Raw genomic sequence first — 23,258 nt, forward strand, 5'->3', positions numbered from 1 at the left:
AATACTCAGCATGTACACATCAGTCACATTATGCTGTTGTCAGACATTTATATGTCTCACCTGCTCGTGTCTGGCAAATCTTCCCCTCGCTCCCTAATGAATTTATACATGGAAGGATGTGACAGCTATTGATCCTTGAGAATAGAGTCATAATTATACTAATACTGTAATAATTAAATTAATATGTTTTGTCTCACATGCACATTTGAGATTAAATTGAGTCTCATATTCATACACACCATTTCTATTCAGCAGGCATCTTGTCATTTCTGCCACATGCTCATTGAACATAAAGCCATAAATTTCTTATTTCTTGCTCAATATCAAAACTGGGTGTGAAAAATAAAGCTACAAGTATTAGTCAACCAACTGAACGTTAACTGGCATCGCTTTTGATTAAGCAATTAATTGCGCGTATCAAAGAATTTGTAGAGTTCAGCCTCTGGAATATCAGGACTTGGTTCTTTTTTTTTCTTCACTGATAATATCACAATTGTAAATGCAATATCTTTGGTTGGTTGGACAAAAAGCTGACATTTGAAGATCCCACCTTGGGCAATTATAAATGACATTTTCCCCTGTGTTCTGGCATTTTACAGAGCAAATGACAAAACAATCAGCAGATGAATCAATAAGGAAAATAACTGCGAGATGTAGCTGTAAGCTCAGTGCTCGTGTCAAATATACGTGTGTGTGTCATGATTGACAAATTAAGTAAATAGTTTTTTGAATGCACAGCAAAAACGAGCAACGGTCTTACAAATAATCACAGACCGCATCACCCCAGCGATCTAAATAGTTGTGAGAACTAAATACCAAAATAATATAAATATCACACATGTGGGAACAGGACCTCAAGTTAATCTCTATGCTTGCTACTGGCTGTTGTGTGATTGAATGGGCTATTTGCTGTTTTAATTAAGAATTAAGAATTTTTCCTTCACGTGAGGTTGTCGGGACAGTTCCTTTCATTCCCTGTTTTTTTTTATCTAAAAATGAGCAAACTGACCGACGATCAAGCAGAAAAAGCAGAAATGTGTTAGAAAGCAATGCCTATGTACTGTACTATTAGAATGCTCATTTATTTTGACCTATCTTATGCAAGATAATAAAATATGCAGGTGTTTATTAAATGTATTCAGATTTATTCCTTTACATGTAAAGAAACTTAAAGACCAACGACCGCAGAGTTGTAATGTTTATTCCTGCTAATTTGAATGTTTCTGCAGTATAAATAAACGTATTTCAGTCCTTCCCCACCTCACACCTGTGCTGTGATGCATCCACAACCAATAAGTCACACATGGTTTATTATTATGGCCTCTCCCTGCATCATAAAACACTTAACTGCCCCACCTTGACTCACCGCTGCTAATCTATCACACTGCTTCAGCTGACTGGTGAAGTGTCTGTCATTAAATCAGCCAAGCAGGTGGGGGAATTGGTGAGGTTGGTATAAGGAGACACTGCAAGTTTTACAAGTTCACATCACATCACGCAGACCGTCTTTTTTTCACTTTTGTTGGAGAAAAGTTTGGATGAAGGGATAAAGTAAAAGTCTACACAAATGTGGCCATGCAGCAAATAAAACAGTTTTCAGTTTTCCTTTGTCCTTGTAACAAAGCAATATGGCAAAATGTTAACACGAACAGATGAAATATTGAAAAGTCTAAATTAGTAATAACTACTTTGGAAAAAAAAAAGTGCAATGCTGATTAATTTGACTAACAAGTGCTTTGGAAACATAAAACAGTAAAAAAAAAAAAAAAGAGGGAAAAACAATGAGAAGGAAATGAAGGATAATAAAAAATCAGGTCAAAAGTACCAAGATAATGAGGATGAGGCAGAAGTAATAATAAAATAGCAATTATTTTATGGGGAAAAACACTTTTTTAAGTCTTTGAAAAGCTGCCTGAGGCAGTTATTAAACTGAAGTGTGAGGCTTTATTTTTACGGTTATGTTAATTCTAAAACTCTGTTTGTGTGTTTCAGCTGGAGTATGTTGGCTGGCAGTTGAACCTGCAGATGGCTCAGTCCAGCCATGCCAGACTGAAGTCTCCCAGTGCCGTCCTCCAGCTGGGGCTTCAGGGTGAAGACTCTGAGGTATGGACACATACAGACAGTCTGCTTTTCTTATAGCTTTACTTATCTATTGTAAACATCCTATTTGCTCCAAGTCTTATTGTGCACTTTGATCACAGAGCTGTTCTTTGTAAATGTCAATTAAGAGGCACCATCAGTCTTTCTCTGTTCTTTTGCTAATCCCTCTGGTCTCTGTCTTGACCCAGAGGTAGACTTGCATCTAGCTCCAGGGTAACTGTAGTGTATGGATCAGAGATCAGGGAGCTTGTTATCAGAAACCTCGTGGGTCCTTTTGTTCTCTTGAGAGACTTATTGTGTGGTTGAAATTGGTCAGTGTGTTGGGGCATTGTTTTGTTACCAGCACTGAATTGTTTGAATGCCCAGCATCTAAGCTCTGTTGGAATATGATTTAGTCTCGGCGCCTGCCTTATTGAGGTCACTAGTGAGTTTCTTCATTAAGATTCTTAATAGGCAAATTTTACCCACAAATAGTAGGACAAATAATTAAGCAGCAATCTAATTAACCTTAAATATTTGTTCTTCTAAAGGAAAACGCCAAGAAGCATGAGCTACATATTGTTTTGACTTTTTGTTTTCTATCAAAGCATTTTCCTGTTTCTATTTATTTTTATTCAGAGTTTGTTTGGATCCCAATTAGCTAAAACCATGTACTTACTCTGATAACTGAGACCTCATGAGCCTCCCTCACTCATTTATTCTTTTTCCACTGGGAGAGGTAGAGCTCTGTAGCTGCAGTGGAAGCAATCAGAACTCAAAAGACAGTGTCTTTTTAACATTAAATGATTTTCAACCTTTGAAGTTTGAGATTTAATTGAAACATTTTCTTGAGTCTTAATGATTTAATTCTCCTAACAAGCTCAGCCTCAAACATGAACACATACTTAGTGAAATGTTGTTGATTTTATTTTATTTTATTTTATTTTTTTTGAGAAATACTTGAAATGTATTCTGCCGACTATGAGTGTTGCACATGACTTTTGTTTGTTGGCACAGATACTAAAAATTGATTTTTGGCCTTTGGGCACTTGAACGATTTCTTGTAAAGCAGTTTTTGTCTCAGAATGGTGAGACTGATTATCCCCACAGCCTGGATAGTGGTGTTCCAGCTGACTAGTCAAGTGTCTTTCTCGCACACTGCTTTGTATTCAGACCCTAGAGAATGTCGGCTCAGTCTAAACGTAGAATTAGGCATGACATATTCAAATTGCTGTCATCTTAAATGCGGCCCTATAGGCGTTAGCCAGAAAAAAATATGTGTTTTGCTTTATCTTTGTGAATGCAACAGCAGTACGTTATTTTATTTTTTTGTGGTTTTCTTCTGTGTTCTCCCTAGGCTTTGCAGAAGAGGTATTAATTTATTTAAATCCACTTACACAATTTCCCTTGTGGGAGGAGATAGCTGGGGGGCTAAAACAAGGCTGGTTAAAAGTGTAAAGGGATCAACTTCACTGAACATCATTGAGGTGCACGTTCACCGTTGACCTACAGGGGGCACTGTTGCCTCACAGTTTGGTAAGCAGCCCTCAGGGGCAGTGAAGTGTCTGAGATGGATAAGATTCCTCGTTTAAGTTTGTATTAAGGTACTTTGAGCGTGCACTTTTCTTTTAAATTTCCATTGGTGCTTTCTGATTAGAGTTTCTTGACAGTAAGTTTGTTTGCTTCCAAACTCTGAGAATCCCTCAGTAAAACTTTTGAGATGTCAAAACACTGCAATGACAGAGAAGTAAATTAGTTGTGAACAGAAATGAAATTCTGCTGCAAGTGTCATACTAATTACAGCACAGATTTATAGCACCGTCACTGCTGGCTGTCTAATGGCGAGGGGAAGGGAAAACAGCAAATGGAAGAAAGCAGAGAATTAAGAGGTGACAAGGACAGAAATATTGAAATATAAAGGTGAGAGAGGGAGTGAAAACAAGTAAAACAATTAAAGAGGATAGAAATACTGAAGAAAATTGGGATCAAGAACAGAAAGCAAAAGATGTGTAAGGGGATGGCAACAGTGGCACTTTGTGTTTTATTGATTGCTCGGAACCTAAGTGGAGAGTAAGACTCTCTCATCCGACTGGCCTCCTACTTCATTAGCACTCTTCCTGAGGAGGAGGACTGCCAGGGGGCTTCATATCTCATTCTCCAAACTATATGTGACGTACAGTGTATCTGCAGTGGAGTGGATAAGATGTTAGAAGGCATACTTGAAATTAAAAGTGAGTGGAGTGGATTTTTATATTTGTTTCTGTGTTTTATTGAAGTATATAATATCAGGGGAAGATCTTCATAACACCCTCCGTCTCTAAAGTGTGTGGACCAACACGGAATTTATGGATTATAGTTTCTGTTTCAATAATTGTGTGACCTCACCCATGTGAGATGATATTTTCCTCATAACTGAATTTGTATCGGGTTTGGTGAAAAGTTGCTGTTTCAGATATGAAAACCGAGGAAGCACTGCAGTACATCGGCACAAGGCATAAATGTCTTCTCATGCACTCCTTAATATTTCAGGAGTGAGAGCTCTAGTTTACCCTCATAAGGACCGGTGAGATTGGCCTCGTTCAGTGAAGGTATGACGCAAGACCTGTTGCATTGTTATCCCAGTGGGGAGGGGGCTGAGACAGAAAAATGACTTGATTGATCTGCTGTCAAAAGGAAAGAAAAGTTTGGGGGAAAACTTGATGTGAGCAGATGATGGAAGGGAGAAGATCAGGATGCAGCAGAAGGTGATAGCAAGGACAAACAATAGAGAAAAGACTACAAAGAAAACTCGAGAACGGCAACTGAAAGATGAGAGTGAGAATTTGCTGAAATTTTTTATGCAGTTTGCATTAGGCTATGTGAAGTCCTCTTAATAGTCGTGTGTATGGCATGCGACTTTACGACAGGAAGTGTTTCTGAGCTTCTGAGAAACAGGAATGTCTGCTTTTATCTGTATTTCGAGAAGGTTTTTGTTGGCATGCTAGCTAGACTGCAGATAACCCGATTAAACATTTCCAGCTGCATAGACCTTGAGATATAAATGCATAGTTTTTTCCATTTTATGTCAGAGGTGTGTTGTTTGTGAGACTTTTGCCTTTAGAGAAATAATGATGTGTAAAACAGATACTGGCTTTCTACCCAGCATCTGCTGTATGCATACTGGACTGCTTGAGTTTGTAGCACCAAATGGACATCTCCCTTTCATTCTCCAAGTTACTGACTTTATCCTTCGGTGCAAAACTTTTTGAAAATCTTCAAATATGCCGGTAGGTTATGAATGAAAGAAATTGACAAAAAAAACAAGATTCTTAGTTTCATAAATTTATGTATTTGCATCTCTAGTACAACAAACCAACATGCCAACAAACCAGATGGCACAATTTTGTACAGCAGCAGAGACAAAAACGTAAGTGTTGAAAACTTGAGGAAGTGAGATCTTTTTTTAGCCATATGTTTTCATGATCACACCATGACTGGGCCACAAAGTATTTAACAAGATATCATTATTTTTCTGTGATTATTGAATTTGTAAAAAGACACAGCTCACAGAAAGCAAACATGCAAGAGGAGAATATTTCAATAATAGATAAAAGAAAGGCAAAGATAAAAAAGGGCGCTGAAAGTAAAACATTAAAGTGGATTATTCTTGAACTAAACTGCAGGAACTCTGCATTATTCACATCTTTATTTATCTTATTTATCTCTGAGGTGCGGAAACACTGGCTGCCTCTCAAAAGCAAAGGATTTGAATGCAAACCAGACAGTGTGAAAAACTAAGTAAAGTTAATGCTTTCACAGGAGTTATGAGGGTAAGTAGCAGCCATGTACTGTTTATTAAATCAAGTAGTTGTCAAGCATGGTGTTGGAGGTGTGACGATTTTGGTTTGTTCTGCAGCCACAGCAACCTCATAGTCACTGAGTCGACCATGAACTCCTCTGTCTAATGTGAGGCCATCTGTCCGACAGCTGAAGCTAGGCAATGTTTTGTTTTGGTACAGGACAATCATGCCAAGCATACCGGCAACAGAATGGCTGAAAAACGAAATAGTCAAGGTGTTGCAGTTGTCCGGTCAAAGTCAAGACCTCATCCTGACTTAAGTGCTGTGCCAGGACCTTAAGAGAGCTGTGGGGAAACAAATGACCTCAATAAACTGAAGCTGTAAAAAAGAGCGCGCCAAAATTCCTTCACAATGATTGAACGACTAAAGTCACACAGCAAACAATTCAGGTTATTTCTGCTGAAGCTGGTTTTGTTTAATCTCGGGGTTTGTTTAATCACACTAAATAAATAATGGCTTTATGTGATGTAATGTGCCATATGTTGGCACTGAATTAATTTTTAGACCAGTACGAGTAGATTTTTTTAAAACGTATGCCCTGTATAAAACATTTAAATTGACAGATAGTGTACCTTCATTGTGCCATGACTGTGATCATATTTAGGAACTGTGTTTGACATCGTATAGAAGAAAGATTGTCTGAATCTCAGTGTTTAGACCAGAGTGAAGCCTGAGTTTTTAGAGCACAAGAATTATTTGTACATATTCCAACTTCATTATTTGAAATTTTGGGCATGTTTTGTATTGGCAGCCATAATTTCTAAAGTATATGTATGAGACAAAAAAAAAAATAAAGACACAGTATCAAACGATCCTTTTAAGCATATGATGTAAGGTAAGCATTTGCAGGGCCATTAGTCATACTCAAAATATTTGGCCACAGAATAAGCAGCTTAGTGTAAACACGTCAATCAGTTGCACTATTAATTTGTGCGGCACAACGCTTTGGGAATAGGACAGAGAGAAAACCCACTTCTGATGGAGGCTTTTTGAGGAGGCTTTAAGCACTGCTAAGGATGTAATATCCACTCACTCATTTAAAGGAGCACACTGGATCTTTTTCTGTTTTGAAACGCTCGGATAAATAATTCGATGAAAAGACAGATATTCCATGGAGGAAAGTACAAGTGGCTATACTCAAGTGGGCACAGCCTGCATTTGTTTAAAATTTTTGTTAGCTTGTAAAACAATATTACAAATCAGCCTTTTGACCCCTTTTAGCGGTGCTACTTGCGACCACCTTAGGATAGACTGATTCGTTTAAAAAACCTTTGGATGCTTAAGTTTGTTTTCTAAACATAGATTCATCAAACGGAAATTCTGATGTCTTAAAATTAAAATCCTTTACCGCTCTTGGTGTCTGTCTCTATCTTTTGGCGTTAGGATGAGCCACTGCCCTGCTGACCAGAGGCTAGGGTGAAAATTATAATACGGAACATCCACTTGCAAGGCAGACTCTGTCGATTTTAATATTTATTGTGCACATGCTAGGCTGCAAAAGCACGGGGTAAGAGCTAGTGAGCTAATGTACCCTCTACATGCTGGCTCCGACTTCAAAGGATATCTTTGCTTGATAGCTTCAGACAGACTTGATGAGAATTGATAAAGCAAAGCTCTTCTGAGTTTTTAAGCCTCAAAGGGGAAAAAATGTACTAAATGCAGCTTTGAGACAAATCCCAGACTTTTCCCAACAGATTTTTCTTATGTTCTTCCTATGGCCTATTCAATCAAAAACTTGTAAGCGGGAATAGCTTTTCCCCTAGAGCTGGAGTTTCCACTGGACGCCGCCCAAGTACTTGTTTCATTCAGTCTTGTTGTTTTTCATTTCACTATGGGGCTCAAGTGACTGGTTGATACAACACCCTGCTGGCCTTAGAGCCTCAATCCTGTTAAGGAAAACTCACTCTAAAAAACTTGTAACGATAAAAATAAAATGTTTCTTTAAACTCAGACAGTTTTAACAAACCTAGCGATGTCCTCCCCATTATAAATAAGAGGGAAAGCAAATGTACACATGAAGGAGAGAAGAGGAGAAGCTCAAACTAGAGGAGGATCTTCTCTAAGTGTCTGTCACCCAAGATAATAGGAATTTGTTTTGGGGGTTTTTGTAATTTCTAATTATAAAGTGAAAATGACAAATATTTGCTTTGCAGTTTCTGACAGTTTGTAGACAAATCAATTAATTGATTGAAAAATGTAGCTAGAGTAAGTGTAGAGAAAATACTTTCTTAATTAAAAGAAGTTCAGAGGTTAGAGATTAGGGTCAGCACCTCTGATCTCATAGAGATACAGTATTTCACTCCAGGTAATTTCAGTCCACTAACAGATTTTGATTTTTATTAACAAGTGTCTCCTCTGGTCCTCTTTTCAGTGTCTGGACTCGCTTTAGACCTCACAATCTCAGCTTTTTGCTATATAAATCGTGTTTAAATGCATCTGTCATTTAAACTGCGCTCACTGCACTTACATTTTAACTGCACTCACCTGTTTCTTAAATGTCACAGAGTACAAACAGATCACTATAGTATAACACAAAACTGTAACCAAAGTAAAACAGTCAACAGTCCATTTGTTGTAGCGTCTGGAAAGGGAACAATTGAGCTTGTTTTGCGTCACTGTTCCTGAAGGATGGTGGATGATGCTGTGGTAGTTTAAACAGCTCTCTATAAAATTTGGACTCGGAAGAGCGGCTTCTTTCTCGTAGGCAGAGTGTTTCTAAGCATCAAATAAGCTTGCTGTTAATTGTGCTCATTCCTAGGCAAGTGCTTCTTTTCAGAAAGAGCATATTTCTGATTCCTGATTCACATTTCTGGGTCTTATTCTGTCTGATTCCTCCAAATTTGCATAGTTTTACTCCAGTCCACACTTTCAGCACTTTTCCTTTTTATCGATCCCCAAATAAATTTCACGACCTACTTTTTTTTTCTCTCCTATCTTTTATTTGTGATTTTTTTTTTTATGAGTGAATCTCATAAATTTGTATTATTATTTTTTTTGTGTGTCAAGTTGTCCCTAGCTAGCTCCAAACTATAAGACAACTAAATGTAGTTTGTGGAAACCTGCTTGTTTTTCTTATCAAGGCATCCAACATGAAAGAGTTTTTTTTGTTGTGTGATCCTAATTTATTTTCTCTGTTTTGGCTTATAGCACCGGTGCTGTAATGAAGGAGGAATGAAAGCTCTGTGCTCGAAAGCACACAACAATACACACTCGGCACACGTTTTGAGCCCTCTCGGTGAAGGCTGTGACTTTATTTATTAACACTGTGTGATGAGGCACGCAATTAAACATCCCTTTTTGACTTCTGCGAGGAGGTGCTGTGATCAGAGCCTCCCTGAACATCCCTGCTTGCCTCACGTGTCTCTGTCAAACCGGCATCACGAAGATGCGGGGCAAACTTTGAACGCAATTCAAAGTCCTCCTGACAAGTTACGTAAGGCCTCATTCTTGCCTCCCACATGCTGTCGTCATGTAGACCCAAAAAACAACTCATCCGGTGTAGATCCAACCTTTTCATTTTTCCATTTGAGGGATTACATGGCCCAATCAATATATTTGAGAGCTTTGATGTAAATGGTACCACGTTCAAATCCTTCACACCAAGCCACCCACCAGCCGGGAAGGACAAAAGCAGCTTTGTCTCAGTCTCTACTTGCCTTGCTCTACATGTCCCAAGATGCTTTGTTGCTTTGTGTGCACATCTTTTTAAGGGTCTCCCTTTCTCTCTCCATCTCTCTCTGTCTCGTTCTCCATCTCTCCCTCGCCCTTCCACTTTCCCACTGGTGATTTGTTTTTCTCCTCTGGGATTTGGGATCCCATTCATTCAGAGTGCATTGTTCAGCTCTTATCCATTCTAGTGGATGGGCCCCGAGATGCAGAATGGGTGACTGTGGGTCCTCTCGTCTCTGCCTTCGCTCTCTCGCTCTCTCTCTCTCTCTTTCTCCCCCCAACTTCTCGCCACCCCACTCCTTGCTGCTTGCCATACGATGATGTCATGGCTCCTATTTGCTCCGGGGGTACCCATTGATTCGATCTCCCCATTACACACTCTCTATATCTCTCCTGTCCACCCCGCTCTCTCCCCAACCTCCACTCCTCTTTTCCTCAGCCAATCCCCTTCCCAAATTCTTTCGCCTCTTAAAAGGCGCCTGGGGGATTTGGGTATGTTTGGATGTTGTTTAGCACACCCACGGTACATGCTTGACACCCAGATAGGCGAACCGTCAACCCTGCAAATCCAACTGCAACTTCCACTTAAATCTCATTGATTTAACGTCGCCCTTTTATTCTCACATCTCCCACTCCTGTGATCAGCTTTTATTTCTCTTTGGTTATTCAGCCTGTTTTGTTTTACACCCAGTTTGTGAAGTAATCATTAATCCCCTGTTAATCTGTTGGCCATTTTGTAGAAGCTGGTGGAAATGCTTAAGAGTGCCATTTTCAGATGTGCGTGTGTGTTTTTTCTGTTCGTCGTTTCATTTTTTTTGGCATTTATTTTTGAGAAGATGCTCTGCCACTTGGCTGAACTATTTGAGTTTAAACAAGACGCACTGATTGCAGAAGCATAGAGCCAAATCACATCCATTCATTCCAGTGAAAGTTATCTGATAGGCATGCAGAATGAAAAGGCTGTTTTTGCTTTATTCAAATGCCAGATATTGATAGTAATGTAGACATATCGTCGCATCAGGAACAGGTTTGGATGTTTATTCTTCTGGTTTCTATTGTATTTGTCGCTGTGTTCTTTTGTTTTCCGAGCTGTCTTTGTCGGCTTGCATCACACTGTGACGAGATGTAATCACAATGAAAGGATCTGAGCTATAGGCTTTTTGCCTGCCTTGAAATAATGATTATAATGAGTGGGTTGCAGCCTGACACTGCTGTCATCTGACTTGCAATGATAGGGCAAAGACTGCTCCCTCTGCCTATATCAACAAATTGTCACCAGTTTCTTATTGAATGCCCACCCTCTTTGATGATACACTGGTATTTGACTGTTGAAAGATAAAGCAGTACTTTTGAAATTACTTTATATGTTCAGAGTGGAATTTATTTGCTTCACCTGCACCATGGGTATAGATATATACACAGTACACATGTATAGACGTATATGGATTCAATTAGGCTCTTGACTGCAACTGTAAAGCACCAGTGGAACACCAAATGTTGCTCCTGCTGTGCAGACAGCTGTATTGACTGATCAGAAGCATATGCGATCCGTTGCATTTGTGAGATGGACAAATAAACACGATTTTCTATAAAACCTGTTTTCTGATTTAACAAAAATGAATCAAGCATCTCAAATGGTGTCTAAAAACAGGAAGCCATACAAGAAATGGCCATTTTAAATACACACAAGTATTGTACTGTAATACACAACATCTCTGTCTGTGTGTTGCAAGTACATCTTAGGTGGCTGAAGGTACATATCAGAGATCATGATGTCATCATGTTTCCTAGCAACCACTTAGTAATAGGCTAAAATGACCTCTTTTGTGCCTATATGTACCTACAGCTCTCGAAAAAGCTTTGAATCATTTTCATTTCATAGTCATCTGCACCAAGAGGCCAAACGCTACTGTAGCATGGACGTGTAGTGATTAAAGAACAAAGAAATATAACCCCAATCAAAAAAACAAACAAAAAAATGCTGTGTAAAAAGGTAAATAATCACAGAAAGTGCTTATTTTCAAACCTCATAAATTCATATTTTATTTACAATAGAACATAAAAAACATATTAAATGTCTAAACTAAGGAAATGAACATTTTAACAAACAAGGTTATTTCACTTTTGACGGCAGTAGCATGTCTCAAAACGTTGGGAAAGGGCCACATTTACCATTGTGTCACTTCCACTTTTCTTTTAACAGCCTGTAAACGTCTGAAGTCAGTTTCTGGACTTTTGGGAGAGGAAAGATGTCCAAGTCTTTTTTGTTGTATTTTTTATTTCATGATGCATGAAATTTTAGTTGGTGACAGGTCTGGACTGCAGGTCCACCTCTTCTACTGCAAAGCCATGGTGGTGTAGTAGCGGCAGTATTTGGTTTATCATTGTCTTGCTGAAATATGTAAGGCTTTCCAAGCAAGAGATGTTGTCTGGATGGGAGCATATGTTGCTCTAAAACCTGTATATACCTTTCAGCACTGATGGCACCTTTCCAAATGTGCAAGCTGCTAGGTCCATAGGCATTAATGCACCCCCCCATACGATCAGAGATGCAGCCTTTTGAACTGAGCACTGATAACAAGCCAGATGGTCTCTCTGTAATTTTTAGCACGGAGGACGAGATGTTTTCCAAAAATAATTTCAAATTTTGATTAATCTGACCACAGAACAGTTTTCCACTTTTCCTCAGTTCATTTAAAATGAGCTCTGGCCCAAAGAAGGCAGCAGCATGTTCTTATATAACTTCTTCTTTGCTTGATAGCACTTTAACCGGCATTTTTTGGATCGCACAGCAAACTGTATACACAGTTAGTGATTTCTGGAATCATTTTAAGAAATCATCAAGTCCGTGCAGTGTTTTCCATCATGCCTGATTTTTAATACAGTGCAAGCCAGAAGTGACGGGGATCCACTATTTTTGTTTAACTTTGTCTTTTGCGCGCAGAGATTTCTCCAGATTCTCTGAATACTTTGATGATATTATACTGTAGACGATAAGTTATTCAAAGAATTTTCAATTTTATGTTTAGGGGCTTTATTCTGAAATTGTTGCACAGTTTGTAGACAGACCGTCAGTTTTAAAAATGACCGATTATTGTTATTGTTTTGTTCTATTGTAAATAAGACAAAAGTTTATGAGATTTGCAAATCATTGCATTCTGGGGTTTTTTTATTGTTCGTTTTTTTACATTTTGCAAAACATCTCCGTGTTTTCAAAATTGGGGTTTTAAGTGAAAACTACACTTGACCTGACACTGAATACCTGTTTTTCTCCTTCCTTTTGATACTTACATTTTTAGGTTTCCAACCAGCCGTGTTCAATAAATAGATTTTGTATTTTGGCATTAACTATAGAACAGGAAAGAAGTGGGAACACTTCATTGTCTCTTCTCATAGCTACAGTATTTGTTGATGACACCATATTTATATCTGGCTTTGTGTTGTTCGGTCGAGATGGAATGTTTTGCTGTATTGGAAGGATCACGGCTATTGTCTCTTGCAAGCTGTACTGTAAACTGCCCCTCAACCCACCCCACCCCATATCTCTTTTTCTGTCTCTCTCTCACACGCACATTTCAGTACTCCCCCTTCTCTTTCCTTGTGTATGAGAGCGACAGTGTCTACATACCATAGGGGCACAGGGTGGCTGCCTTGGTAATCGTCTAGGGCTGCCACATAGCAGAGAGAAGCAGGCCTGCAGTGGTGAATAGCAGCCGTTACTCGTCCTCTGCGAGCCTCTCTCTCTCTCCTTAACGGACCCAGCTCATTTACCCATGACCTCCACTCTAACCTTGTGCCAACTTAATACATTAAAATGCCTACTGTTTCAAAATGGAGGCCCTGGCTGAAGGGGTTGAGTGCCTCTCATGCTCAAATCTGGCACACCAAGCCTTAGTTAAGGCCCGTGCTATAAGATGTTGGCTAGCTGCACTTCTTCCTCAACTCACCCCACACACATTTAGATGATTAAGGTTTGACACAGATTTTTTTAGCTGTACTGTCTCGATATCATGTTGTAGTAAGCAGATTCAGAGGTGAGCATCGGGTCTGATGGAGGAAACTTTAAATTTGCTTGTACAACTTGGGGCTTGTCAAACATGGGGGTTTTATGCAAAAGGAGCCCAAAATTTAAAGCTCTTAAATTAGTTCACATCATGCAGTCAATATATAGTCTTTGCAGCTTTCCCGTGGTAGCTGCACATCAGTGGGAACATTATTTCCCAGACCTGTTGGAAAGGAGACCGAGTGTATGAGCTTGGCAGCACAGACTGGTACATGACATGGCATCTTCCCTGTTTCTGCATATCAGGCGAGGGTACCTAGCTGCCACCACCATAATGATCCTGTTATGGCTCACAAGCGGCTCGTGTTCCTTGGCTTGTTTGTCTTGGCGCTTGAGCTGATCGTGTCTCCATTTTCCCTGGCTCGCAGCGTCAAGCCTCCTGATTTAGATGCTCTTAAACATGAGTGTTGTGGGTTTAAAAAAAGAACGCGGTATGAATTTGAGGAAATAACGGACTGTGTTAGATCAGCATGTGGGTGAAAATGCAAGGAACTGCAGCTGTTCGATACAAGCTGATGATGTGAGCTTCTAACAAAGTGTTAATGAGAAGTATATACAAGCAATTAGTGTGTTTCCTGCAGGTGCTCTGCATGTTAGAAAGGACAACTGTGGAAAAATATCCTGACCTGATTCTCCCAAAATTGTCTTCCTTGGCAGTTTTACTGGTATTAACAATAAGCTCAATGAGTGCAGCTCAGTGAACAAACACTCATTAAGCTTCTACTTTGTCAGGAAGGCACCAGAAGAGCATTGTTTATGTCTGCAGTGCTGCGAGACGCATTTAAATGGTTTAATAAAGTCATTCAGTAATTGTTCATGAGAAATTCAAAAGTGGCTTCAAGTTACACACGACTTGCTTCAGCTCCACATGATGCACAATGCAGTGCCAGCATTTAGTTGCCTTGAGTTTGTGGAAAATAATTTTAGGGTAGATGCCTCTTATAACTCATTTTTTGTTCCAATACTCATTGCATTAGTAAACATTAATTTAAAGTTAACATTACATCATAAATACAGTTGGCTTATTGAAGATTTTTGGATAAATACATAAATGTGATCAATACTAATGTTTATGAGAAATAAACGGCTTGTTCTTCGACTGCTGTTTCAGCTGTCGAATGCATTTGAGGTAAAGTAATTCACTAGAAGTACTTGAAATTTTATTTTGAAATGCTTCTGCTGAGAGTTTGAACTCAAAATCTGTGCTGAAGATGAGCTCCTTCAGCACTGAGCAAGATTTGTGACTTCTTAACTCAAACCCAATCCAGTGAGTAACTTAGACAAGTGTGATGTTGAAAATTGGAAAAACTTTGACTGATTTCAATTGAACTTCTAAAAAGTCTGATTTATTTATTTAGTTTTTAATTAGGGAAGATTTTACTGCTTAAAAATTAAGCTGCTTAAAAAGACTACCCTTGTGCCCTCAACTTAAAAAAAATAATTTAGGCAGTATTCCAAAAAATCTTCTTCACCTGTTTAAGGCATTTTAATTGTATCTCATTGGTGTGGGCATAGCCTAAATGAGCTGAAAGCATTGCGAGGGTTGATCTGAAAATCAGATGCTGAATAGCACTGGATAAACGGTCCACACAGGCAGCATTTCCTCTGCCCACGGATAAGCTGCCAGCTCCAGTCAGTTCAGGACTCAGTAATTTTTAGGTGCCTAATATGATTTGCGTCCTTTCAGTGTCACCCTCCAACTAAGCAACGTGGGCGGTGTCAACAAACAATGTGAAAGCACCAGGCTACTTCCAGACAGGTGCCATTATAATAGGATATACTGTACTTGTTGCTTTTTTGCTGTTAAATCTGTTTCCACTTGCACATTAGTTACATTTCTCCAACTACTCTTGCCTTTGTTTACAGTTTGGCCTTTGTCAGTGTTTATAAGTCCTGATGGCCTAGTCGTTTTAAAAAGAGTGTTATATAACTGCCCCAAACCCTGGTTTTGGTGCCAATATCAAGCATCATTAGGAGTACTGACAAACTTGCAAAACTTTAAAGTTGTGCTTTATATACACTCACTGGCTACGAAGGTGTTAGGTACACCTGTTCAACTGGTCTTTAATGGATGTATCTAATCAGCCAGTCACATAGAAAGGTGATTTAAATTACTTGACATTGTTGGTGGCGAACCAACTGGTCTGACTGTTTAAAAAGCTATTGATCTACAGAGATTTTCCCGTACAACCACTTCAGTGGTTTACAGACGCATTTCTGAAACAGAGAAAATATCCAGTGAATAGTAGTTCTATGGGCGAAAATACCTTGTTGATGTCAGAGGTCAGAGGAGAATGTCCAGACTTCTTCAAGCTAGTGGGAAGGAAACAGTAACCAAAATAGCCTCTTGTTACAACCAAAGTATGCAGGAGTAACTCTGAATGCACAATACATCAAGTCTTGTGTTCACTCAGTGAATACCTGTATACTTGGCTCTTTTTCAGACCCTTTCAATTTTGTAATATTTAATATGCACCTTAATTAATTTAATATATTTCACATTAATTTAAACACACCACTCTATATTGTATTAATTTTCTCACAGTAAAACCTACAGAACAGTATATTTGGGTATATAAAATATGAAGTATTCAGACCCTTTACTTAGTACTTGGTTGTACCGCCTTTGGCAGCACTGACTGACTCAGGTCTTTGTGGAAATTTTGCTACAAGCTTGGCACAGCTTTCTTTTGGGTTTTTTCCTTTTCTTCTTGGCAAAATCAGCCAGACTCTTGGCTGGGATGGGGAGTGTTGATGTACAGACCTTTCTGGGAGTTTATTAATAATTCATTTTTTTTTCATTCGAAAGCTTGTTTTGCTTTATTTATTTTTAATAAATCATTATCAGTTATCATGATAATTTAACTAATAAAAACAGATTTTTTTAAAGAAATAAATGAATCATTTCATGCAAATGTGACAGTTTTCTACAACCAGAAGTAATCACAGCAAATTTTATAAAAAAATCTTACACTTGTGGAACATTATTGCACCGTAGTGAACATATCACAGTCCTGTACTAGTCTTATGCTGTTGCACATGTCTACATATTTATATGAATTATAATCCCAACATCCTTTACTTTCCTTCATCCTCTGATTGTGTTGAACAGAATGAATGAGATGGGGAATGTACCATGTGCAATTGGCGAGGAAGCTATTTTTGGCTGCACTGAAGGATGAGCCAGTTACATCTGAATAGACGAGGAATGATTCTTCCATCAGTGGTGAAAAAGCCACTTTTTTTCCCACTCCATCATTGCCGATCTCTCGTCTACACCAATCTAAATGTAACTTACCAACTTTGCAATCACTTATCCTTCTTTTTCCACCTCTTTTTGTCTTCTTCTAACAGGTTATTTTTCCTTGTACCGTCTTAATGAACATATTCCCTTCTGCCTGGCTCCTTCATCTGTGCGATAATTGCAGCAAGCATCGCATTGTTATCAGAAGCCCATGACAATTTGTGTTGAGAGAATCACATTTGTCACCTGCTATTAACAATATGGAGCTATTTAATTAAGAGGACACAGACTCACAGGAACAGATGTGAGGTTGGTGCTATATGCTGCCATCATTGCATCTTAGTGTTCAGAGAGTGTGTGACTAGAGTGTTCATTATTTGCACCAGTAAATTTTGTTTTCTAGGAAAGGCAAATGTAGGAACTTGAAATAGGTTTATAGATTTAACACAGAATATTAATTTGTTGATTATCTTTGTTTAAGATTAACTTCGGTCTGTCTGAACTTCTGCAAATAATAAATTTAAGGGTTCATGTTTTTTGTTGAAGACATGTCCAAACTCACAAACATGCACAGCTACAAACAGCAGGCAGAAGATAAATTCTTAAACTCTCTGTTCATTTTACACGCAACTGCGAGTACCAACAAGCAGAACACCATGAACACATTTTGAGACTAGAAGTGTTTGCATATACCTCTGTCAGTGTGGTCAGAGGGAACATCTATATTAACTCTGTAAAATCCACATGTATTCAATGGCTAATTATATAAAACAGATGAAAGATTACTTAAACATTTCAGTTGATTTAAAAAGAATTGCAGATTATTAATTTTTCTCACACAAATAAGCTTTTCATCTTCTCAGCTCTACAGTTATTCACCTTTGTGCTATATTCAATATTTGCGCTCTGGCTGTTCTCTTATTTGAAATGATCTGTGCCCGCCCCACCCTGTGTTTTAAAGAAAAAGGTGCACAATGTTTCCTTCGGCAGGGATGAGTGGTTTGCTTGACTAATGTGACAAACCTCTACCTGTGTAGCATGAAGACAAACCTCAGCACACAACAGGTATAAATGTTGCATCTTCCCTCAGAGAATGATTGGAGTTTGAGTTTCTAAATATTGCATGATTGTCCTCATTGTGAGCACGGGGTGATTACAGGTGTCTATCACAACAAAGGAAATATTGCAGTGCGCTGAAAGAGCCTTTGTTTCAGTGTAGACAGCACACTGAGTCATATTTGAACTTGTTTACACGTCTGCCTGTCTGTTTCCTGATAATGTGGGTCAGAGAAAAATCCATCAAGGCAGCGAGAAAAAGAGACAGAAAGAAAATAGTATTCCTTATTCCACATGTGGCTGTCAGCCTGCTTGTCAGTCTGTGTACTCTTTTCTGTTATCACAGTCTGTAATACCTCTTATTAGCTCCAGGTCCTAGCTATCCAGCTATATTTTGTTTGCAGCTTTTGCAACCGTGTCAGTTCCCCTGTAGCATATCTGATGGGAGTCGAGCACTCAGTTCTTTGTTTAGAGGCTGCACTATGAATTATAGATACAGGAAGCTCCGCCGATATGTCACCTTCTTAGGCTTGGTGGAACACACACTTGAGAGCGCTAGACTCGATGCAGACACACAAACACACAGAGAAGCACACCATTTGAGGTGAATGTGTTCAAACCGAGCCTAAATTGTGTGTATGTAAGTAACAGATGCATAGCAGAAAACTCATAGTGTAGAGACACACAGCAGGTGGTCTCTTGGAGAACTATTCCTTTTTTATTCTGAACGCTTTCCATAGTCACCCACAGCGCTCAAATAAATACCCCCTAGAAATCTATGCAGGCTTTGGTTGTCTTCAGTGATGCTGTCAGAGCCAAACTCGTACAAAAAGCACCTCTTATTGACCTTTCTCTCAGAACAGGCTCAGGAATACTTTGACTGTAATAATCATTAGCCTGTGGAAATAAGCTCGTGGTTTATAGTTCTTTTTCTGAGCTTAACAGAGAAACTTCACACACGTTCTTAACAGGACTTTTTCACACATATTTTCAAACTGGGATGTGGTCCATTTTACGTCGTGTCTGCTGAAATCTTAATTCATGTCTGTTTATTCTTTTTCTTCACTGCCACACTACTACATTATGTTGTGTTGTCTTCTGTTGTTGTTGGACGCCATACAAAAAATTCATGCTGGTAACAACAGCATTGTACGGACTAAGTGAACATCAATCAGGCTTTGTGCTGTATAAGATCTTTTATGAAGGATAGTGTATTTCAGAGTACTTCACAGACGATTGAACAAGCTGGAAATTACACAGTGTTAAAAAAAAAAGAGCAGTTAAGAAAAAGCTTCAAAGAAACCCTTTGTTAAATTAATAAAAAAAAGACAAAAAATTGATTAAAATATACAAATTAATTACACTAAAGGTTAGTGAATAAAATAAGAGCAATAAAATTGAAAATACTTGACAGCAAAAGGCGTGACATGTTACAAGTTGTAAAGAAACCCTCAGATACACTAAGATGAACTCATTTATAACAGTTTTACCCAGTCTGTTTGTTAAAAGTGACCATAACTTTGACTGGTGATGGTTACTTTTGCTCTTCTAACAATGACTGCTTTTGTTTCCTTCCCTCTTTTACTGTGATGCGGTGTTGGCTTTGTTTTCTCAGATTTCAGTATTTTACTTGTCTACATTTGCATATTGTTATTGAAATTAGACCCAACTACAAATAAAGTGGTTTCCTTCTTCAACTAGGGTCTTTACTCTACTTTATTCCATGGATGTTACATTGCTGGGCAGACAAAATGTGATCTGTATTTCGGGACTGAATGAGCACACTCCCCTAAAGCTTATTGTTGTAGACCTAATTTTAACTCCTTGATGTCGCCAGGTGTCAGATCTGGAGCTTCTCCAAAGAAAATAATTTGCAACAGAAGATAAGTATGTCTGGAAATGCACCCACTGGCAATTTCAAAAGAAAAAGATGCATGTTTTGGTTGAGAGCTGCCAAAACCAGGAGGTATGCACATTCAGACAAAGCAGCTGCGAGTTCGTAATAGGAAGCTCAATCCTGAAAGCAGCCCTAGGCCTGCACAGCTCAAGTCTCACTCTTTCTTAATTACACCTCTTAATTTGGCTTCTGGTCCTTGTGCCTGGTCACAAATATTTATTGGAGCATGTTTGAGTAGTGAAATAACAGATACATTCTTACATTTAATGATGTTCGTTTTTAATGTCTGTACAAATTGAGTAATTGGTAAGTGTGTCTTACTGTGGCAGCAGTTATGTTCTAAGGCCATTTAGCCAGCCATGATCTGCTGCGGCACTGCAACTATTTTCTAAATGATATAGGAGGAGAACGGGGAGAACGGAGGAGTAAGCACTTCTGTTATCATCTCCTTGTCAGATCCTCACAACCACAGCCCTCTATTACTCTGCTAATAATAGAGGCAAGCTTTATCGCTTGGATCACTATCACAGTAGGAAAAAAGAGGGAGAATGAAAGAGAGGCTGCTATGCAATATTGACAAAACTCATATTGTCAGAACTGTGTAAAGAAGAAAGGAAAATAGACAGGCAGGTAGAGAAGGATGCTGTCACTGTAAGTCTAAAAGCAAGTGCTTATCAATGTTTGATTGGCATCTTAAAGAGGGAACAGAGCTTGGGATAAAAGAGGTGTGTGTATGTGTTTGTGTAGTGAATACCTTGAACATGTGTAGGTGGAAGTAGGTGGAGTCGGACCTTCTCCTGGTTTGAGATGTATCTGATGTTATCAGACTGCATACTGGGGTTCCACCAACCTAGAAAGATAGCTTTACAGCATCTAGCCTCCTGTCAAAGTACGACTCAATCTGTGCTAAATTTGTATCCCTGATGTGGAGATAGGGGAGATAGGTGCAGATTAGATGCATAGCAGGAAGGAAAATGTTGTTTGTAGTGGTTTTGACTATTTCTTCAGCCGTTAGCTAACGTGCTGATGTGGAACAGGCTGAACGGGAGGATGTTTGTGTAGCTGTCAGAGGAGTTGTTGAAGTTTAGCCTATTTGTGGCGATGGGAAAGTCATTTTGAGGGAAGAGACATTTATTTTATGTCAAATATTTCTCTGATTGGAATTTAACATTTAAGCCTCCGAGTCCATTGTGCGTGGTGTTTATTTTTGTGCTCAGCAAAGTTAAACAAGAATTTATGAGGTTATTTTTAATGTCCAGGATTATGTAGTGACATTTCCTTGGGTTATTCTAGTGCTTTGATCATTAGAATGAGCCTTTTCTGTATTGTCTGGAGCAAAAACTCTCACAGAACTTGTATAAGTGTCGGTAGTTCTGCACTGTCAAGCAGTTCTGCAGAGTCTGTACAGAGGCAAAATATGAAGGCTTTGAACACACACAGACACACATACACACACTCACAAAATCAGTCTGTCTCCTTCTGAAATACATACATATGCAAACACACACTGTCCATCTTCATTTTCCTCTCTCAAACATACCACATCCACAAACAATCACACACAGACACACTGAAAAAGTCCCTTGGTCATATATTCTCTTTGCTGTGTCAGGGTGTGCTGGCTGTCTCTGAACGTACTTACACTCTGTGTGCGCGCACGCTCGCAGAGAAAGCATAAGTGCGCATATGTGATCACCAAAGTGTGGTCTGTGTGTAGACAAGTTGGGATTGTTGTCTGTATATTTGAGAGAGTATATCAGAAAGTTTCTTGTCAGTTATAAATAATAGAGAGAGCCTAATCTGAAAGTGAAAGCCGTCAGATTGACAGTGGTGCCTTTCATGGTTTGGTCTTTTAAACAATGAAAACCAATTAGGTGGGTCAGGAGCCTTGGGAGCAAGACGGAAAAGAATCCGATGCCACCGTTCTGTCATCAGCGGCGTCAATCATCACTTGGGAACGGCTAACACACTCTTTATTTCTCTCACGCTCACACATGAAAGAGGTTTATACACATATTCAGGATGTACAACTGCACTGAATCTTTTAGTTATCTGGGTTGCTCTGTAGCAAAATTAGGATTCAGCCATCAAAGCGATCGGTAAGAAAGCTTTTGGAATGTAGCAAAGCAACAAATTAGATTTCAATCTTCAGTCATCTCAGTTTAGTCATTTAAGTAAATGTCCCCACGGTAGCTGAAGGCATATCAATGAATTTGTTTTGTTTCCCTGCGTCTTGCTACTGAAAACAAAGAAGTACATTTATTCGATTATGTCTGAATGTACAATTGATTATCAACACCTCACCGGACACTTTGAGGTAGTCTGATCTTTTTTCTGCAGCCTTTAAGAATTCAGTGCTGGATGTCACTTTTAACCAGTGACATCCAGCAAAAACACACCATATCGCTTATTGCAGTTCACTTACATATTATGGTTTTATAAAAACAGACTAATACTTGCACATGTATTGGTTCTTTTTACAGTGTCCTCAAAAAAACATTTACACTGACTAATAAACTGCTCTACCGGGTACTGGGCGGTTCTTGGGCGCCTGGAGCCCTGGGACCCTGATCTCTGCTCGCACCAGTCGACTCTGGTCCTCTGGGACTTCCACCCCTTGGCCGTGGCTCCTTCTCTTACTAGGATGGGAGCACAGATATCACCGAGATGTGTGGCCTTAGGTCTTCGGTACTCTTGGGGTTTGTGGATGGCCCAGTTCTCCTGCATCCATCTCTGTCTGCCTCTGGCTCCTGGGGGGGGGGGGTGCATTTTTGTGGAGTGCCACCCTCAATTTTAAGTACATTTCGTGACAAAGTCACATACACACGCAACACTCGACACTCTTTCTCTCTCTCTCACACACACTCAAGCTTTCTTTCCTGCGAGGTGTAGATTTTTGTCTCACAACATTGCCTTTGCTTCACCAGGAAGCAAACAAGTTTAGAGGAATTAGGTCGTGGCAATATCTAGATGGTACACAGATTGTATGGAAAATACACGAAGCTATTGGTTCTGATTTATTAATGTGCAAATAGTGGTAAGAACCAAATACACAAGTGTGCACCTTTCATAAATCCGGCGGTAATTTTGTGTACACACTTGTTATTGCACAGGATAAGAAGATTTCTACACACATATTAGTAAATGAGGGGCATTAAGCTCTTGCTGCTAGGTGCACTGAAGCTACACCCTTTGCATTCAAAACGTTTTAATACCTAATGCTACAGTCACAGTTTTTGGTAGAGCATGCAAGCGGGCCGTCGTTATTACCATGTTTCTCGGAAAATAAGGAACACTTAAAATCAATCCTTTGATTTTCTGAAAAATCTTATAATCCCGTGTGCCTTATGTATGAATTCTGGTTGTGCTTACTGACCTCGAACCGATTTTATGTGCTACACGGCGCTTGAA

General features: G+C 39.1%; 1 protein-coding gene across 1 annotated transcript in view; it reads left to right on the plus strand.

The window, feature by feature from the left end:
- Window positions 1–23,258, plus strand: part of commd10 (COMM domain containing 10) — a 64,803-nt gene that overhangs the window by 5,444 nt on the left and 36,101 nt on the right. Inside the window, exon 5 of the mRNA XM_040050342.1 lies at window positions 1,993–2,103. Within this exon, the coding sequence (XP_039906276.1) occupies window positions 1,993–2,103 (111 nt within the window). The remainder of the gene's footprint in view (window positions 1–1,992; window positions 2,104–23,258) is intronic.

The sequence above is a fragment of the Simochromis diagramma genome, unplaced genomic scaffold, assembly GCF_900408965.1.
Source record: "Simochromis diagramma unplaced genomic scaffold, fSimDia1.1 OVJJ01000131.1, whole genome shotgun sequence".
NCBI classification, from domain to species: domain Eukaryota; kingdom Metazoa; phylum Chordata; class Actinopteri; order Cichliformes; family Cichlidae; genus Simochromis; species Simochromis diagramma.